Here is a 20737-nt window from a genome sequence, read left to right on the forward strand (position 1 = left end):
TGATTGACTTGAATGAGAGGCCAACAAGATGAACCCCTTCTTTATATTCCTGGTCCCAACTCTTCTTCCATACCCATCCTTCCTTCAGCTCTCAGGGAACACAGGAACAAAGTGTATTTGTCAGCAATGGGTAGTGAATAGCCTAAAGTGACCTCAAACTTGTGATCCTCCTGCCTCGGCCTTCCCAGTGCTGAGATTACAGGCATTTGTCACCATGTCCAGATCAGAGTCATTTCTGATATTAGACTTGTATCCAGAATATATAAAGAATTGTTATAACAAGATACTTTCCTTTTAAATTTTAGAGGTATCAAAATGAATAGTTCTCCAGAATAACCATACAAATGACCAATAAGCACATGAAAATATGTCTATAATTAATAGTGATCAGGGAAATTAAAATCAGAGTATGATGTCATACCCACTAAGTATGTCTAAGATATTTTAAAAACAATAATAAATATTAACAAAGGCATGGAGAAATTGGAATCGTCACATGCCATTGATGAGAATGGAAAACAGTAGCCCCGTAGAAGGCTAGACACAGAGTTACCTATGACCCAGAAATTCCACACCTGTTTGTATACCAAAGAAAAAAAGCATATGGTAATACACACAGTTCATGTCAGCATTATGTATACTGGCCCAAGCATGGAAACCAGAATGCCCTCTGGTTGGTGAATGGATTAAATTTGTATCTATACAATGGAATGTTATTTATCCATATTAAATGGTAATACATGTTGCAGAATAAATAAACAAGTATTATGCCAAGGGACAGAAGCCAGTCACAATAGGCAATGTGTTGTGATGATTCTTTCTATGAAGAGTTCAGAGTAACCAGATCTAAACTGGGCATGATGTTTCACATCTGTAATCTCACCACTTGACCGGATGAGGCAGGAAGATTATAGCAAGTTTGATGTCAGCTTGTCTACACCACAAGCTCCAATCCAGGGAGGGCTACATAGCAAGACCTTCTGTCAAGCAAATCCACAAAAATAGAAAGTAAAGCAATGATTGCCAGGGCTTGGAGAGAAGGGATAGAAGGTGCCTGTTCATAAGTGTCGGACTTCCTTATGGGGTAGCAAAAGGCCTAAAACTAGAAATGGTGATAATTATACAACTTTCTGAATATACTGAGACACATTGATTGGTGCTTTCAGGGATAAATTTCATGAAAATTGCATAACTATAATCCTGCCATCTTAAAATCTTAGATATACCTGCCAATGAGATTTGATGTGTGCATTTCTTCTGGTCTCAGAATATCATTACCACCGTGGTGTTCCCCAACCAAAACCAGAATTATAATAGTGAAAGTCTTTTCCAGACTGTGATATGCTGTCTGGGATATGATATCCCAGGAGAGGATGCTCTTCTGGGTGAGAATCTCAGGTCAAAATCTGTGGCATTAGTTGGGGAGATGGTACCTGTGACCCAAGCACTCAGTGGGCATCAATGACATAAGCTTAGAAAGGAGGCATCCGTGATCCAAGCACTCATTGGGCATCAATGGCATAAGCCGGGCAAAGTGGTACCTGTGATCTAAGTTCTCAGTGGGCACAGGCAACCTGAGCCACACAGTAAGACCTTATTTCAAAAGACTCAAAGGCGGGGATGGGAAGATTATTCAGTGGCTAAGAGGACTGGATGCTCATGCAGGGGACCTGGGTTCAGTCCCCAGCACCCACATGGTGCCAAAGAGACAGATTCAAGGAAGTGTCCTTAAGGTACCCAGAGAGGGAAAAAGCAACTACTAATAGTAATCTATATAGCAGGATCCCACTTTTAGAGCAATAGATGCCCTTTACCGACCTCTATTATCTGTGTTTATAAAAAATCAAGAGGAAGATATGATAAAAAAAAAAAACACAAAAAAAACATGGTGGTTCACAACTATCTATTAGTTCCAGTTCTGAGGGATCTGATACCCTCTGATCTTCGAGGGCACCAGGCGTGCATGAGGGTACACACACATGCATGCAGGAAAAACACTCATAAAATAGATTAAATGAATCATAAAAGATACTACAATCATATAAAATTTAACAACTGATAAATTCAATATCAGGATTAGAATCAGGCATATCTTACAAAATAATTGTTATTATTAGTTGAATGAAGATAGTTAAAATCATAGGTATTAGAAAGAACAACACTGAACTGAATTATTCTATATCCTGACACTCAAGCCCAAAACTTACGTGGTGTAGACATTTTTGTAAGGATGGGAGCCACAATCTCCTCTAGTTGCTGTTTCTGCTCATAAAGCTCACTGATAGAAGCTTCTGGATGGGTTTCCAACCACTCATTCTTCATACGGCATGCATTGAGGATAGTGTTCTAGGAAAGAAATAGAGATTTTACTTCTGCTTATGTATTGAAAAACAAGACTAGTATCTCTGGGATCAGCAGGACAGCTTAGTGGCTAAAGGCGCTTCTATCAAACCTGATGCCATGAGCTTGACACACGGAACCTACACAGTGGAAGAAGAGAGCAGATTCACCCAACTGCACACACACACACACACACACACACACACAGGCACGCACACACAGGCACGCACACACACAGGCACACACACACACAGGCACACACACAATAAATAAATGTAATATTGTCTTTACAAACAGGAGTATCTCCAAGACTGTGCTATCTGAACTTTATCCAACAGAGTAACACTTAGGTATATTTAGCTCTTGAGTATTTGAAGTCTGGCTAGTATGACTGAAGAACTAAATTTTGAATTATATTTAATTTTAAATAATTAAAATTGAAACAGCATATGGCTTCTGACTACTGAACTATCTAACCAGTAGAATGAGAAGCCATGAAACTCACCACTGAGCATTGAGAAGCCTTAAACCAAGCTACCCTTCTCCCTGATGCTCTGTTTCTATTGAGCCCTCTGGATGAGAGAAGTGTTTGCACAAGTTGGAAAATAGGTGGGTAGTAGGGATGGAGCTATGGCTCAGCAGTTAAGAGAATTTGCTGTTCTTGCAGAGAACCTGAGTTGAGGTCCCAGTACCCACATGGCAGTTCATAACTATCTATAGCTTCAGTTCCAAGGGATCCTATGTCCTCTTCTATCCTCTGTAAATACTGCACACTCATGGTGCACATACATACATGCTGACAAACACTCATACACATAAAATAAAAACAAATAAAGCTTTGGGGAAATGTCAGGTGGTATGATCTACAGGAAACTCCGTGAAAATGATATTTTACTTCCTTTCAATAGCGTGCTAGAGGAGGAAGTTCAAAAAAGTTCTACCAAACAGCACACCCACAACACATTCCTGATGTCTGATTAAAGACAATTCTCACATGTGCCTCACACATACAGACAGAATGTACCAACCAAAGATTAAAAATAGAAAAGTGTTTGTTACAGTAATATTTATAATAATGAATAAAAATCGACAGCCTGTTGATGTGTACTTTCCATGGTGCTAAATAATAAGGCGTAGACAAGAAAGCTTTCCAAAGAGACAGATTCAAGGAAGTGTCCTTAAGATACCCAGAGAGGGAAAAAGCAACTACTAATAGTAATCTATATAACAGGATCCCACTTTTAGAGCAATAGATACCCTTTACCGACCTCTATTATCTGTGTTTATAAAAATCAAGAGGAAAATATGATAAAAAATAACACAAAAATCACTATCAGAACTCCAGGGCAAATAAACTGGAAATGAGAAGAGAACTAAGTTCATTCAAGATCACTTTTTCCTAATTAATTTTGTGTGCATAGTACTTTTTTATTGAAATTTAAAGGTTTTTTTTTTTAAATCACAGTTGACAAAGCACTGTTCCTTCCTAGTGAGAACCCTATGAGTTAAAGTTTCAACAGCCCTCGTGCCTGCTCCAATCAAATGCTTCCTGTATTTTCTTTTGCAAGAAGTATTGTAAAATAGTTTATGAAGATATAAAGTACAATGTGTGCCTTAGTGAGATTTGGTGACACCCATTAAGCAACAGCTAACTGTTATTTTCACCAAATAATGTCAAAACAAATTCTCATGTCTCCTACACAGAAACACAGAGAGCAATTTAAAGCCATCACACATTTCTAATACCTGGAACTATTTGATTTTTTGATACAGGGTCTTATTATATAGCCCTCCTTGGCCTGGTTCTCAGAGTGTAGCCAGTCTTGCCTAGAACTCAAGGCAATCCTCCTGCCTCGGCTTCCCAAATGTTGGAACACAGGCTGCCACTATGCCCAGCTTATTGAGCACAATGTTAATGTATATCCAAACCAATTTTTTTTACTTTTTTCTCACTATGAAAGATTTGATACATGCATTATATACATATAAATACATAGAAAAGTGTATTATGTATGTCTTTTTAATTTTATTGATTTTATTGAGCTCTACATTTTTCTCTGCTCCCTTCCCTGCCTCTGCCCTCCCCTTTAACCCTCTCCCAAGGTCCCCATACTCCCGATTTACTCAGGAGATCTTGCCTTTTTCTACTTCCCATGTAGATTAGATCTATGTACGTCTCTCTTAGGGTCCTCATTGTTGTCTAGGTCCTCTGTGATTGTGTATCATGTATGCCTTCAGCTTTGAAGTGAAATATAGAATTGAATATCAGAGGAGTACAGTTCTCTAACAAAAGAATAGAAAGTTAACATCTCCCAGTTCCTCCTCACCTCTTACTGCCTGCCCCAGAGACAGAAGTGCAAGCCATACTTCTCCCTTTGTAGTTTGACTATTAAAATAGGTATCACTGACAATATGCTTTGGGGGGGGGGGTTAGCTTTCTAAAAACCTTTGCAAGTTTTAGTGGGTTTGTTGTTTGTTTTTCCAAATCTTCGCTCAATACAACATTCTAATATGCACCCATGTGGTCAGGTGTGATATTTTGTACATCAATTTTATTTACTTTGTATCATCTCTTCTCTTATAAGAAGCTTACTAAAGAAAGGAGTAGAGGGAAGGAAGAAGGGAGAGGAAGGAGCAGGAGGAAGGAGAGGGGAGCACTAAGGACAACCATCTACCTCCAGAACATCAGGACAAGCAGTAATTACAGCACAGTACCTTGTCTTCCTTGAGGAGTTTCCCTGGTCCCTTTTCTGGGTCAGTAATGATGAGAGAGGACTTTGTGATAAACTTTTTCAGAACCAGCCTTGCATCTGAAAGAACAGGACAGAAAAATGTAAAACAAGACAGAAAACAAAGGGTAAGTCATCCTGACTGTGCAGCCCGTCTCACAGCCGGGACTCAGTGAGCTTTGTGTGGAAGGTCCACTGGCACTGTCTTTGAGGATTCAGAAAACCAGCACTCAGGGACACATCACTTCGGAGCACTCAGTATGTCCCTGGGATTATGATAGGATTTTGAAGACCCAAAGAAATATAAAACATGATACTGGGTCCCAAATTGTCATATTTGTTTAAATGTTCATTCTGGAGAAAAGAGCAACAAGAGAAAAATATTTTCAACAGACAGATTGTCACTTTCTTGAGCTTTCACACACACATACACACACAGAGATTCAAAAGAAAATATCCTCTTTTAAAAAATGCTTAAAATACTTCAATTTACTTTAATACTCATAGTCATCACACACACACACACATACACATCACAAGATCTGCTTAAAAGTGTTCTAATCTGAGAGAATTAAGAGCCTGAAATGAATAAAAGGGATTGCCATATTCTTACACAGAATTACTGAATGCTAGAAATTGTAGATTAGTCCCAAATTACCTTCTGCGTGATGAAATAGTTTTCTGTGGCTGCTGTATCAAGTACCCACAACTCAGGTGGGTTAAGACAGTTCAAATCCATCCTCTCACAGTTCCAGAGGTCGAACAACTGAGTCCAGTTCTGCTGACCTGCAGGCTCTGAGCAGATAGACTGATCCTTGCCTTTAACTTCCACCGAGCCGCCTGTATTCCTCGGCTTGTGGCCATTCCCCCATATTCAAATACATCCGTCTGATCTGTTTCTATCATCAAGCTACCTTCTCTTCTGTGCCAATCCTCCCTCTGTCCCTCACTTATAAAGACACAAATTACATGTGGGCACAACCTGGATAATCTTCCTAATCAAGGACTGCAAGAATCTGCAATGTCTCTTTTGCTATCTGACTCAACAGTCACGTGTTTCAGGGATCTGAATGGAGTCGTTGGGTAGCCGTTATTCAGTCTTCTTTCCCATCCACTTAGAATTCACATGCATCTCACAGGCAAAACACATTCACCCATCCCAATACCCCCAAAATGTATGACCACATCAACTCAAACTTGAATTCTCATCTAAATCATCACAACTCAGAAATTTCAAACCTCAAACTCTCAAGCATGTGTGTAAGGTTTCGGTGAGACTCTATGTGATCCGTCCTGGGCCAAAATTCCTCTCTATCCATGAACCTGGGGAGCCAGAAACAATTTGTCTTCTTCCAAACTATAATGGTGGCACAAGCACAGAACACAGTCATAGACACTGCCACTCAAAATAATGTCAAAATATAGCACACAAATTCCACTTGGCTTCAGACCTGGAGATAACTCTCTATTCTGTAGGCCTGTTTCTTTATCCTCTGGACCCAAGGATCCACCCACTGAATCATCTCTCCCTTTTCACGAATTATATCATGTCACCTGACGTGGTAGATTCAAAGCTATAATTCCAAAGCTTAAAAGGCTGAGACTGAAAGGTCTGTAGTTCCAAAGCCACGCTGGATTACCCAGAGTTCCAAAGCCACAGTGGATTACCCAGAGTTCCAAAGCCACACTGGATTACCCAGAGTTCCAGGACAGCCTGGACTCATAGTAAGACCCCAACTGAAGAGGAGGTAGAAGAGGAGGAGAAGACATGACGGAAGGGAGGGAGGAAGAAAAGAGAAAGTGTGCTAGCAGTTGAATAGCTTTATTAATCTGTTCCTGCCTACAAAATTTTGGTAGACCAGTACTCTTCTTTTTATTTTAATTCTCTCTGTCCCTTTATTGAAAATGGTTATTTCTATCAATGTAACCCTCTCAAAATCCTTGTGAGACTCCCTACATATCACAGAGATTCATCTAGTCAGAAAGAGGCTCCTCCTGATCTTTTGTGGATAATTTAATTTCCATCCTGACTTATGCAGGGATGGCTGGGAGTATGTGTGATACATGCTCCCCAACAATTCGGTAGCAAAAAGATGTCCATCCATATCGATGTCTTTCCCTCCACAGCTTATTTTCTTGACAGAGACTCTCTTAATATTTAGTACCTATGCTCTTAATAGACTTCTGTCACTGTAATAAAATGACTAAAATAAGAAACTTATAAAGAGGAAAGGTTTATTGGCTCAAGTTTCAGGTTTTGGTCTCTAGGTGGTTAGTCCTGTTGCTTTTGGGCCTATGACATGGTAGTATTATCACAGGGAGTGTATGAGAACCAAGACCTTGTCGTCAAGAACAAACGCAAAGGACAGGAAGAGGCTGAGATCCCACCAGTCACTTCGAGGGCCCATCTCCAGGGACCAGACCTCCCACTAGGTCCCACATCTCACAGTCTCCAGTAATAAGCCTTTGGGCACAGGGGCTTTGAGGGAACATCTTAAACCACAGGAGCTTGTCCTGTGATCTGTGTCTGCTGCATCCCCACACTACCAAGCTCTGCTCCCCTTTTGCTTGACAGTTCTTCCAGTAATTTATCCCTTTCCTCCCACATTTTACCATAGACAGCAAGAAAAAAACCAGCCACACCTTCAACCTTTTGCTTGGAAACCTCTTCATCTAAACTTTCAAGCTTTCCCTCTCAGAGTCTGTTTTCCATACAACAGCGGGGTTCAAAGCAGCCGATCTTCCTGCTGCTCCATAGCAAGCCCTCACTGCTTTTGGGAGTGTTTGCTTGTTTTCATGAGGCTTATTATTATAATTGCATGCCTATTGCTAAGTACATTCCCTGGCAAAAACATTAGCAGACTGTCCGTTTTCAAGAAACCTAGGATGATTAGCTGGGTACAACTTTTCACCCCAGTGCATTTTCTTAAATGATGTCATTGAACTTACCCCTGAGTCACTATGACTGACGATGTAACAATGATCGTCACTGTGTATTTTGCTAGGTGTGCTGGACTGCCTTAGCAGGATTATCTGAAAGGCCTTGACAGAAGCACCAAATTAACTAGCATCTCCTGCTCTGTCTGACCAATTTTTCAGCTCAAGATTTTCTTCTCAGTTAAGACAAAAAGATGTCTAACCAAAGACAGTCTGTGCTTTCTCCCCTGCTGTTCTTCTGTTTCTTCCAAGAGAGCACCTGCATTTGTGATGGGACAATCTGGACGAAGGTCGGATGGGAGATTTTTCCGGAGGAAGTGCACTCCCTGAAAGCTAAGGCTCCCCCATCCCACTGTCTACCTTACCCTCTGGACAAATTCTGCTGCAACTTTGCTAACGTGGACCTAATCCAGAGTTCTTTACACCTCACGTACATCTTAGTACAAGCTCTCTTCTTAATCCTGTTTGTTTTATCTGTGCATTATCTATGGATGAAATGGACGAGACACCAAAGAAAGGTGAATTTCGATGCAGATGGGAGGAGTTGTGGCATCTCAAAGGGTGCAGGGCACAAGGTTCTGCAGTTCTCTGAAGTTAACCTTCCCTGTTTCCCATTCGCCTGCCCCACCTCCATTATCTAACCGTGTTCTGCATACACTTGTGCGTTCCACAGAGGTGTGTTTAATCGGAAGGTCCTTAAAATTATCTCCACCAGCTCCTTCTTTCCAGTTACCAAACACACCAAAACACCGAGATGTGGTAGGTAGGATTATAGGAAATTATAGGTTACATGTCTGTCCTTTGGTAAGTCATGTATTCTTTCTCAGCCTCCTCATAAAATGATCTGAAATAAGGGGGTCTCTTAGAGAACCTGTGAGTCTATCAAAGCTCACTACAAAAGTTGGCATGAACTTCCCAATGGAATGGGCTGTAAACTGATTTCTAAATGTTAGAATTTAGTGGGAAACGGGGCTTCATTCCCAATTTTGCCAATAGACGGCACTATAATTCAAGACAATCAAGAACATTCTTCCTTGACCTTCAGAGTGACCTAAATATGTTTTCTTGTTTTTAAAATATTACTGTATTATGCAGTGATCTTTCTTAGTAAAGGAAAATACTTTTCTGTAACAGGAGGGGCTGCTTGTTGGGGTTTCTGTCCTGCCCAGTTCCCACAGCCATTTGGCCCCAAAGAATCACAAGAAATCTACATTAGGTTATAAACTGATTGGCCCATTAGCTCAGGCTTCGTATTAGCTCTTATAACTTATATTAACCCATTTTTCTTATCTATGTTAGCCACATGGCTCAGTACCTTTTTCAGCGAGGTAGGTCACAGCTTCCGTGTTCTGGGCAGGGCTGTGGAAAGAGCTTCCTTCTTCCCAGAATACTCCTGTTCTCATTGCCCCACCTCTACTTCCTGTCTGGTTTTCCCACCTATACTTCCAGCCTGGCTACCAGCCAATCAGCGTTTATTTAAAATATAATTGACAGAATATAGAATTGTCCTACACCACTTTTCTTCTATTTATTTGGTTCTGGGAATTAAACCCAGGGCCTCCTACATCCTAGGAAGCTCTCTACAGCTCACTGAGTTCTGTTTCCAACTCCTAACAACAATCTTAAGGTCTCTTTATGTTCCAGGTACCACGGAGTGATTTTACTCAGGTCAGCCTGCCAGGAACCATGCACTTAAAGAAAACTAGCTCCCCTTTCCCCTGAAGTTGTCGATTGTCCATAGTTCCTCATGGAGGGGTGAGGGCTTGTGAGCCCTTCCCCATGCCATGCTAGGCTGTGCATTGTCCTGCTCTTGTGAGGACCTTGTGCAGACAGTCATGAGTGCTGTTAAGTTCACGAGTGTAGAATTCCTGTCATGGTCAGAAGATACTGTTTTGTTCTCATCCTCTCTGACCTCTGCTCTTTCAGGCTTTCTGCCTGCCCCCCATGATGCCTAATGGGAAGGGGTGTGATACAGATGTTTATGCCTGGGCACTCACAGTCATTTACTTCTGCACTTTGACCAGTTTTAAGTTTCTGCATGAACTATCTGCACAAAGAAATTTCTCTGATGAAGTCAGAGAGTTGCACTGATCTAAGTGGAGAGAGATACAAGTTTGACTGCAGTTTGATACTATGCCTACTTAGCAAAATAATATTAGTAGATTCACCAGTGGGACCTGTGAGCTCCACTCCCATGGGTTTTTGGCCAGATATGCAGTACCAGGCCTGTGTTTCCTCCTGTGGAGCAGGCAGGCCTTAGATCCAATCAGAAAGACCAGGTTACTGATTGCCACATCTTGCCATGCCAGTTATTGCTGCAGTTTACAGGGCTGACAGCTGGGTAAGACCAGGGCAGCATGTTCAGTACCTTCCAATACTGTGAGGGTTAGCCAGGGGGAGGAAGCCATCAGATCACAACTGACTCAACTTCTCCATGTTGTGAAGGAAAACATCCTAATTTCTCTGGGCAAAATGTTCTAACCCTAGAAAACACTAGCCAGTGTTTGCTGGTGGTGATGTGTAAATATGTGATATGTAGATCTTAGTAGTATTTAAGTTTGCTTTTTCAGAATATCATTTTACTTTGAAATAAAACAAAAATCATTTGTTTTGCTCTTTCAGCTGAAAAAGCAAGCTTCTTTAGAGAAACATGGTAATGACCTAGAGAGCCCATCCATCTATGACATTGAACAAATCCTCTGCAGACTGCTGGCCACAACATCAATGATGACCAAGTTCCTGAAGCAGGTGTCCCAACATTCTTCCCTTAAGAAAGTTAAGCAACAACGTAAAGTAAAGAGGAAGAAGAATAGAGGAGAGGAGCTGAAGTACACGCAAATGTAGCCCAGTCAAGTACAGAAGAGTACAAAGGATCTATTTCCAGGACTATCTGAGAATGAAAAGGTTTTTTTTTGAAGTTGGTGTAGTTTTTTGGTTTTTTGGGTTTTTTGCAATAGCCTTTACTGAAAAATTTTTAGACAAGTCTGGATTTCCATTCAACTGCAAAATAGTCCACACTTACTAATGTGGCTCCCATAATAAAATGAAAACACCTTAACCTGACACCTAAGGGCATAATCTGATGGCTATTATAGTAGCAACATTTTTTTCCAGCCTGACGATTTTTTTCATCATGACAGGTAGTTGCTATGTGATTTACACTGCATCATTTAGTTTTCACAAGTCTCAAAGGGAAAGATCCATCACTGGCCCCTCCTTCCAGAAAAGGGAACTTGGGTACAAAGAATTGGAGTACTCTGCTCATGCTCACATAGGATTCACACCCAAGCATCCTTCAGGGACCAAGTGCTTATCCTTTCCACCTGCACTCTAGATTATCTATGGAAGCTATGGCATAGGCTCCAGTAAGGCAATCTTGTTGCGTTCATTTCCAGACCTAAGATTTGACTTAGGCTCTTAGCTCTGCTACTATGTATTCAAATCCCATTCATCTGGCAAGGTCAAGTTGAACTCAAACAAGTTGGCTTCCTGTTCTATCTCAGGGCAGGGGACTGCCTTTCCTGCCAGTTTTTCCCTTTAACCTTTCTCTTTATGCTCACATCTTTCTAATACTGTTATATAATTACTAGATGCTGTCTAGATGATTGTCCAGATGGCAGAAACAACCAGTCGTGCCTACAACAATATTAGCACATTCAGTAGTGGGCATTCCATCAATGCTCGCTAAGCTCATGCATGCAGATAGCCGTACAAAATGACTTGAAGTCCATAGGCACACAGCAAGTTACACTGGTATATCTTCCTAAAGGCTTTCCAAGCTGTGGTTTACAGATCTGTAGAATAATAGAGCAAACTGTGAGCAAAATTCAAGGTAGCATATAGATTTTTGGACTTTGTTGAAATAGAAAATGCATAAAAGACATGAAAAATTTTTAAGTGCACATCTCAATGAACTTCCATAAACAAAATATCCATGTAACCAAGGGCCAAATTGAGAAAATAACAGGTCTCAGAAGTCCTCCTGTGCAGCAATAGGGTAATGGGGATTTGGGTTACTAACACCATAAGTTAACTTTTCCTAGGAAAATATTTTTTTAATTTCCAATATGAACTTTTTCTCTGGGGGGGTCAAGTATATTACTGAAATATTTAAACATTTAAATATTTAAACATTTAGGTAATAGTGTACTTTGTCTTTCAGAGAACAACCATGAACATATATTGTATAATTTATTGCTTAAATTGTCAGAAGTTGGTAAACCAACAATACACATGCTGGTGGGCAGGTGGTTAGGAGCGTAGTAAAAGAGAAAAGAAAAATGAAGGCAGTCTTCATAGATTGACAATAGAAAATACAGCATCTAGTTGGAAGGTAGAAATGTTAATCATCTCATACTATGGCCTCAAACATCTTAACATCACATGTGTTCCTCCTTACCTGCCCAGTCCAGAAAATGAACACACTCAGTCTGAGAATAGCGAGCAGCCACGTCTCGAGCTTTCTCTCCCCGGAAGTTCAAAGCGTCTATATCGATGTCCAGTTCCACCAGGGCCTTCAAAGTTTCCAGGCGGCCCCAGGCTGCAGCGCAGTGTAAGAGAGTGTACCCTATCAGAGTAGAGATGGTCAGGTCAAACAGATTTAGGAGGGCTTGGCAGTTTTTAACTTTATGGTGGTAGAAAAGGCATTCACATTCTGTAAGGAGCACACTTGAAGACTTGTTTAGCCTTTTCCAAGGCCCATAACATGTGTTTCAATACTCTGATACACTGATGCTGGACAGCTCCTAGGCAACCATGTAATCACATGAATAAACCAGCTCCCAAGCATGTTCTCTGGTATACAGTGTGGCTATACTATGATAACCAGGCTAGCTAAGTTTCTGCTTACAGTATTTTATAATGGGTTCATTGGGTCATTGGTGTAGGAAGTCCTTCTGTTTATGTGTTGCTTTTATTGGTCAAATAAACTGTCTTGGACTTTTGATAGGGCAGAACTTAGGTAGGCGGAGTAGACAGAACTAAATGCTGGGAAGAAGGGCAGACAGGCAGACACCATGGTTCGCCTCCCTGAGACGGATGCTGGTTAAAAGCTTGCCAGTAAACCACAGTCACATGGTAACCCTCTCCTTTCAACAGGTCATGATTTCATCCCAAGTCAGGGTGCATCTGTATGTTTGTTATTCCAGACTATTTTATGTAGTGGATTGTAAACATAGCCAAATACTGAACAGTCACTAATGAGTCAGGTACTAAGTGTTCTACATAGTAAATTCATTGAATTTTAGAGACCCTATAGCATCAGAATTATTATAATCCTCATCTTACAGACAAGAAAACTAAAATTCAGAGATGCTCAGAAACTTGCCTCAAGGAATGCAGCCAGGAAAATGATGGATGCAAGATACCAACCTGGGCAGTCTGACTCCTGAGCTCCTCCACATCTGCTAAGGAAGAGGGCAATCTCCCTATCAGCCGCCCACTTCGGAACCGCCAGCCTATACGATTTTAAGGAACTTTTGTCAGACTCTAATTACCCTTGCTTTAATCTAAATCATTATCACTGTGTATGCTTTGGTTTGCAAATTCATCTTTTGAATTAAACCTGACAGTGTGACTTGCCAAACTAGAAAGCAATTTCCTGGACTTAGTGAGGTGTGCAGTAAAGGGGGAAACACAGGGTGCACCTTTTGAGAGTTTTTCCCACTGATTTGTTTAAAAATCAAGGATCGCTGTTCTATTGTCCTAAAAGGCCCCAGTTAAGTCAGGCAGCCAGGGCTAGGAACACAGCTTCCCTAATATGCACAAGGCCCTGGGTTCTAGAACACAATTAAAAATTATCTAAATTCAGGTTCTAACACCAAAGCTTCTAGCAGCCCTCACTAAAAGATCTTGGGATTCAGGGGCTCACAGGGTGCCTTTCACAAGCCCCATGCCTTGCACAGCCAAAAAGTAAACATGTACATTGGTGGGCGACCTGGGGGCTCTCATTTGGCCCATATCCAGAGACTACCTGGCCAACACTTGTCTTAAGAACCCAAACCTTTCGTTCTCAAAGCATCCAGGAATCTTCTGGCTTTAGGCAGCCTCTGGTATACTATACCATTACCAGGGAAAGGAAAATGCTTTTACTTACAGACCCTGCTAAGAGAAAGTGAGTCAGCTCTTTGTTCACAGGTCACTCAAAGTAGAAAATTTGCCAACTGGTGACAAGTATAAGGGAAACTTAACTTTAAATTTGTAACAAATTCCAAAATGACTCATTTAAAGAAATACACACACAAATACACACACAAATACACACACACACTCTTGAATGCAGATGTGGTGTGTGCACACACATGCACTCACACACACATGCACACACACTGCTGGTAGAGGAGGTGTTATTAAATTCTTATCTCTGGCCACAAGCCTGAGTCATTTGGATATAGTGTAGACCTGATACTCAGGGTGACTGAGTCATGCTTCTGATATGAGAAATTTAAAAAGAGAACTTCAGTCAATATAAATCGTAACAGTTCACTACACTTATGCCTAAGAATAGACTTATAACTCCCTTAAATTGCCAAAGAGAGGCAAAAAGAGCTGAGCAAGAATTAGTGTGTTGAAGCTCTTATGAAAGGACTTTGTATGTCCTTAATTTAATCACTGCAGTAGCCCTAGGAGGAAGGTATTAACCTCATTATAGTATATAATGGAAAGTAAAGGCCAGCAGGTCTGCACTTTCTCAAGGCCACACTGGTAAGTACATCTCCAATTTTTTAACATCACAATAAGCAAAATATTTAAGAACTCTAAGAGCCAGAGCCTGGCTGGAGCATTGTCTCATGTCTTTATTCTTGACTATCTTAATCCATTATAAAATTAACACAAAATCTCTCACAATGTGGAGGTGTGAGGAGTCTGAGGTCAGAGTGTTGGTGTGGACTTTGCCGAGTCCCCACATGGTGGGAAGCAGAGAGATGCTCTCCAAGCCCTTAGTCCACTGTCCATCTGTAGGAGATTCTCACAAGGACTCACTTCCCAGCATTCCCGCATTGGCATCCATTTCTAGCACATGACTTTTGTAGGGGACATACTCAGACTACAGACTACGAGATACCACCCTTGTCATTCCTGCCATCAGTCTGAAGGTGGAAATCTTCCATTAGCTGAATGGTCCAGGGTTCCTGATTCACTGAGAGAAAGACACTCTCTATAGATAAGGCACTGCAAGTATGACCAAGAAGCCAGTCCACATAGGAGATAATCTGGACCTCAATAAAACTAAAATCTGGATCTTCTCAAATCGGAAATAATTCAAGGTGTCATCTACTCATTAAATTCACTGTGACAACTGAAAAGTAGGTGTGAATGGGGGGCTGTATATTTTAATATAATCAGTTTAAAATAAAACTGTGATTAAACAAGCTTTTTACCAAGGAATATTCAATGTTTTTAATCCTTTGCTGGAAATAGTCCATTTTGAAAAAAAAAAAACATTTTGCAGTACATTTACAGCATCACCATTCCAAGAGAAGAAAATCCTCTAACATTATTTCAAGCCCAGCAACCTGGCTCAGTGATCAAAAGTGCTTGCCACCTGACTCAGTCTGATAACCTGAGTTTAATCCATAGAATTCATATAGTAGAACAGATGCCTAGAAATTGTTCTCTGACCTTCATAAGTGCACCATAGCGCATCCATGCATGCGCGTGCGCACACGCACATGCACACACACACACACACACACACACACACACACACACAATATATAAAATAAATTTTTAAAGTAGGATTCCAGAAAACATTCAGATAAGAATTGGATCTTTTACCTGGTGCATGTTTTTCTAATCCCTGCACTTGAGAGTTAGAAGCATATGGATCTCTGTGAGTCTGAGACAGACTCACATATGTAGTTCTGTCTACATATCAAGGTCCAGGCCAGGGCTACATAGTGAGATCTTTTTTTTTTTTTTTTTTTTTTTTTTTTTGGTTTTTCGAGACAGGGTTTCTCTGTAGCTTTGGAGCCTGTCCTGGAACTAGCTCTTGTAGACCAGGCTGGTCTCGAACTCACAGAGATCCGCCTGCCTCTGCCTCCCGAGTGCTGGGATTAAAGGCGTGCGCCACCACCGCCCGGCTACATAGTGAGATCTTGATAAGAGAGAGAGAGAGAGAGAGAGAGAGAGAGAGAGAGAGAGAGGGAGGGAGGGAGGGAGGGAGGGAGGGAGGGAGGGAGGAAGGAAGGAAGGAAGGAAGGGAAGAAAATGGAGAGAAAGAAGAAACAAAGAAAGAAAAAAAAGGAAGAATGAAAGAAAGGAATAAAATAAAGAAAAAAGGAAGAAAGTAAAAAATAGAATTGCACCTTCCTAAACCTCTCCTCTTACACTGGTAATGAGTTTTAAATTCCAAAAAGGAGGATACAGATGGAGGATTGGAAACCCCACGGAAAGAAAGAGAAGGATTCTAAGGATGAAAGAACAGAGGCGCATAAGAAGTAGCTCCCCAGTTTTCTTTCCGCTGTTGTGGTAAACACCATGATCAAGAGCCGCTTGTTGAGGAACTGGTTTATTTCATCTCACAGCCTACAACTCACAGTCCATTATGAAGGAAGTCAAGACAGGAACTCAAGCAAGGCAGGAAGCTAGAGGAAGGAACTAAAGCAGAGACCTCAAGGAGTGCTGCTTACTGGTTTGGTCTCCATGGCTTGCCTTTTTAAACAACCCAAGACCACCGTCCAGGTGTGAGCAACACCTACAGTGGGCTGGGCCCTCCCATATAATTACCAAGAAAAAAACCTTGCTGTCTTGCTGACAGACCAATCTGATGGAGATACTTTCTTATTTGAAGTTCCTCCTTCCCAGATGATCCTAGCTTGGATGGAGATCCTGAAACACTAACCAGCACTGGAGGTCACAGTGAGCCAAAAGATCAGACAAGCAGGAAGAGCAGTCTCCTCCTTGTACAGGCTTTGTTCTGTGACCCTCACAGCTGCCAGGACATTCAAACCTCATCCTGATCCTGACACAGCACTGGGGAATGACGTTGCTCACAGCTCTACATAAGGACCTGAAACACAAAAGGCTGCTTCTAGTTATAGAGGGTGCCAAAGATAAGTTCAACTCGAAGAACTGAAATAATGAAAGGCAAGAACAGAGAAAGCAACCATTTCTATAACTAAAAAGGCAATGGCTAACATATAAAATAAAATGAAGTGGAGGCTGGAGAGCTGGTTCGCTGGCTAAGAGCTAGTACAGCTTGTGCAGAGGAACCTCGTTTAGTTTCCAGGACCCTGGACAGGAAGCTCACAACTGCTTGCAATTCCAACTCCATAGGATTAGATACCCTCTTCTGGCCTGCACAGGCAACTGCACTCATGTGCACATACCTACACACAGACAGACATAGACAAAGACACACACACACACACACACAGTCACTGAAAAATAAAAATAAACCTTTCTAAAAGGAGAAAAGACAAAACTTAGCAATAGGAGAGGCTATCTTAGTTAGGGTCACTGCCTCTGTGATGAAACACCATGACCAGAGCAACTTTGAGAGGAAAAGGTTTATTTGGCTTACATTTTCATATCATTGTTCGTTATTAAAGGAATTCAGAACAGGAACTCAAACAGGACAGGAACTTGGAGGCAGGAGCTGATTCAGAAGCCATGGAGCAGTGCTGGCTTATTTCTCATGTCTTTCTCAGCCTGCTTTCTTATAGAACCCAGAACTACCAGCCCAGGATGGCACCACCCACAATTAAGAAAATGCCTTACAGGCTTGCCTACAGCCTGGTCTTTTGGAGGCATTTTCTTAATAGAGGTTTCCTCCTCTCAGATGACTTTAGTGCATATCAAGTTGACATAAAGCTATCCAGCACATAGACACACAAAGAAAAAAAATGAACCTCAAAACTATACAAATCTTCAAAGACAATATAACAGAAAATAACAAAGGCTATGCAAAGAACAGAAAATAACTAACAAAATTTCAAGAATAGATTGTTACATACTAATAATAACCTTTAATGCAAGTAACTTGTAGTCCCTAACTAAAAGATGTGGATAAAAAGACAGGGAAAGAAGAAACAATACCCATCTATATGCTTCCTGCAACAAACTCACCCTACTGATAATAAAACACATAGACTAGATGATAAATTAAAAGGTAGAAAAGAGATATTTCCTGCAAGTAGAAAAGAATACCAAGCAAAAGTAGTAAAATTTAAATCAGATAAAAACCAGGTTTTTTAGCGTCAACTTTAAAATCATAATGATTATGAAAGGATTAATTTATAAAGAAAATAAGGCTTATTTGGGCTCAATTCTGGAGGCTTTTCTAGTGTGCAATGAGGGGTTGGGAAGATGGTTCAGCAGGTAAAGGGGCTTGTTACACAATCCTGACGACCTGAGTTCAATCCCTAGAACCCACATAAAGGTGAAAGGAGAGAACCAGCTCCGCAATGCTGGGCTGAATCTAATAGATGCATTGTGGCCTTGTGTATGCTGGAAGTGCACACTACCAACTGAGCCACTGACGATACCCTGACTGCTTAATCTTTTAGTGTAGGGAACTACACTAGCTTTGTTTTTTTGTTTTTTGTTTTTTACGTTATAACCAATCTTTCATTCGTGGCATAAACACAACTGGCCAATAAGTTTGGGCTTGATTAAAAAAAATTAATTTAACTGTTTGTTTTCACTACAAATTTAAAAATGTTTTGAAATAGTTATATAAAGTATAAAGCAGGCACATCAAACTTGTCTAGTCACAAAGACTGTGAGACACATCCTTGGCTGGTCACAAGTGATACTGACAAAAGATGAAATACCTCTGGCGGTTTTTTCGTTCAGATTCACCCCATACTTTGCCAAGGCTCTAATTACATCACTTTTCCCAGCCATGCAAGCTGCATACAGCAGGTTTCTCCCAACAATGTCTTCTTCCAGAAGCAGTTGCACAGCGTGCTCATGGTGAGGGTGTTCGGGATCCTCGAAAATCTTCTGCAAACCTTCTACATCCCCCGCAAGAGCCGGCTGCAAGAGGGGGTTCTCTGAGCCTGTTTCATCTGCTTCTTGGAATTCTTCATAGTCTTGCTGGGAGGAAAATACTGACTTTTCTGAACCCTCTGATTCTGGAGCGCCTTCTGGCTCCATTCACTCCAGCAATACCAAGCACTGAGGGGGAGGGAAGGAAGGCAATTCAAACATATCAGTGTTTATATATTTACTTTCTTAATTTATTGAGACAGAGTCTCACTATGCAGCTCTGGCTGACCTGAACCTGCTCTGTAAGCCAGCTGGCTTTGAACACACCAGATCCACCTACTTTGCTGAGATTAAAAGCTACTTATTTATCTTTAATCAGTTCACTGATGATATAAATGTAACAAAAATATGTACTTGAAAATAATTATGATCATAAAATAAGCTGCTCTAGCTGGGCATCGGTGGCACATGCCTTTAATCTCTGCTGGAGGCTGAGGCAGGTGGATCTCTGTGAGTTCGAGGTCAGCCTGGCCTATAAAACCTAGTTCCAGGACAGGCTCCAAAAGCTACAGAGAAACCATTTAATCAATAAAATCTACAATGAGTAAACATGTGGCCTCAGTATCTGACAAAATACTAAATATATAATATAAATAGTAAATTCAATAGGAACAGATCAAAATAAACTAAATTCATTAGGAAAAAAATCAAAAGAGAATTGTTAAATAAATTTATCTGCCTAAAAATGATTCTTGTTAGGGAGAATTAAGAAATATAGTTGGATCATTAGAGCCAAATTACTAAGACTTAAAAAAAATTAGGTACTAGCTTTTAAACAGAATCTATTCAAACAGAATTTATTAACTTATTATTTATTGAAAATTTATCAATGTTATTTAAATGTTTATATAGTTAAAAACACATTTGTTTTGTTTTGTGATTGAGTCTTGCCATGTAGCCCTGGATGGCCTAAAACTTGCTCTGTAGACCAGACTGGCCTGGAATTTGTGGTGATCCTCCTGCCTCTACATCCTTGGTGCTGGGATTACAGGTGTGGGCTACTACGCCCAGTTTTAAACAAACAAGTTTATCTTCTTTCCTCAACAATCTCCTGTACACACAGGAGAAAATATGACATGAACAAAATCTATGTTACAAAAAGTGACAAGCAGTAAGTGCCATAACATGAAATTCTATGGGACTCTAAGAGAAGACAAAATTAATTCCGGTCAATTAAGGAAATCTTAACAGGGCTCACTCTGATGGAACGAATATCAAACTGGAAATGACTCAGAGAAGAGTACCATGGTCCCCTATACACACCAAATGTTATGACATCACAACAAATATTATGACATCACTATGTACTGAGAACAGCAAAATCCTTAAGGGGAACATCGTGCCCAGGAACAGGAGAGATGACTCGGCAGGCAGGAGCGCTTACTGTTATTGCAGAGGCCCCAGGTTTGGTTCCCAGCACCCACATGGCGGCTCACAAGCACTTCTAACTCTAGTTCTAGGTCTGCTCTGGGTTCCTGCAAATACCTGGTATATATAAACTTATGCAGGCTCACATACACACATCTGAATAAAAATAACATTATTTTTTTAAATAAAAAACTAAAGATAGCAGTTGAATGAGTTACAGCAGTATACCATGTGACCAGATCATGTGACCAGATTCTTCTGCTGTGGCTCACAGTACTATGCTCCAGATGCCCATGCCTTGTGAATTCCATCACCTTTCGGCATGGGCTGCACATTGCTTCTAACGAAGGGACACGGCGGCAAGAATAGTA

The 20737-nt window shown here is 40.8% G+C and overlaps 2 protein-coding genes across 4 annotated transcripts in view; one reads left to right on the forward strand and one right to left on the reverse strand.

Annotated features, from left to right (window-relative positions):
* Positions 1 to 20737, reverse strand: part of Ankrd45 (ankyrin repeat domain 45) — a 41416-nt gene that overhangs the window by 6070 nt on the left and 14609 nt on the right. For all 3 annotated transcript variants that reach the window (XM_038309494.1, XM_038309495.1, XM_038309496.1), the window contains 4 exons: positions 18782 to 19127; positions 12406 to 12573; positions 5056 to 5150; positions 2208 to 2346 (listed from right to left, as the gene is read on the reverse strand). In XM_038309494.1, coding sequence (XP_038165422.1) covers positions 2208 to 2346; positions 5056 to 5150; positions 12406 to 12573; positions 18782 to 19106 — 727 coding nt within the window. In that variant the 5' untranslated portion in view covers positions 19107 to 19127. The remainder of the gene's footprint in view (positions 1 to 2207; positions 2347 to 5055; positions 5151 to 12405; positions 12574 to 18781; positions 19128 to 20737) is intronic.
* On the forward strand, positions 8201 to 10850 carry Tex50 (testis expressed 50). The gene is made up of 2 exons (XM_038349483.1): positions 8201 to 8524; positions 10629 to 10850. The coding sequence occupies exons 1-2, from the start codon at positions 8201 to 8203 to the stop codon at positions 10848 to 10850; spliced, it is 546 nt and encodes a 181-aa protein (XP_038205411.1).

This window comes from Arvicola amphibius, chromosome 12, assembly GCF_903992535.2.
Source record: "Arvicola amphibius chromosome 12, mArvAmp1.2, whole genome shotgun sequence".
Taxonomy (NCBI): Eukaryota; Metazoa; Chordata; class Mammalia; order Rodentia; family Cricetidae; genus Arvicola; species Arvicola amphibius.

Coding starts and splice junctions, on each gene's coding strand:
- Tex50 (XM_038349483.1), top strand. CDS start 8,201: ATGTCTAACCAAAGACAGTCTGTGCTTTCTCCCCTGCTGTTCTTCTGT. Junction 8,525..10,628: donor GGACGAGACACCAAAGAAAG/GTGAATTTCGAT, acceptor TTGCTCTTTCAG/CTGAAAAAGCAAGCTTCTTT.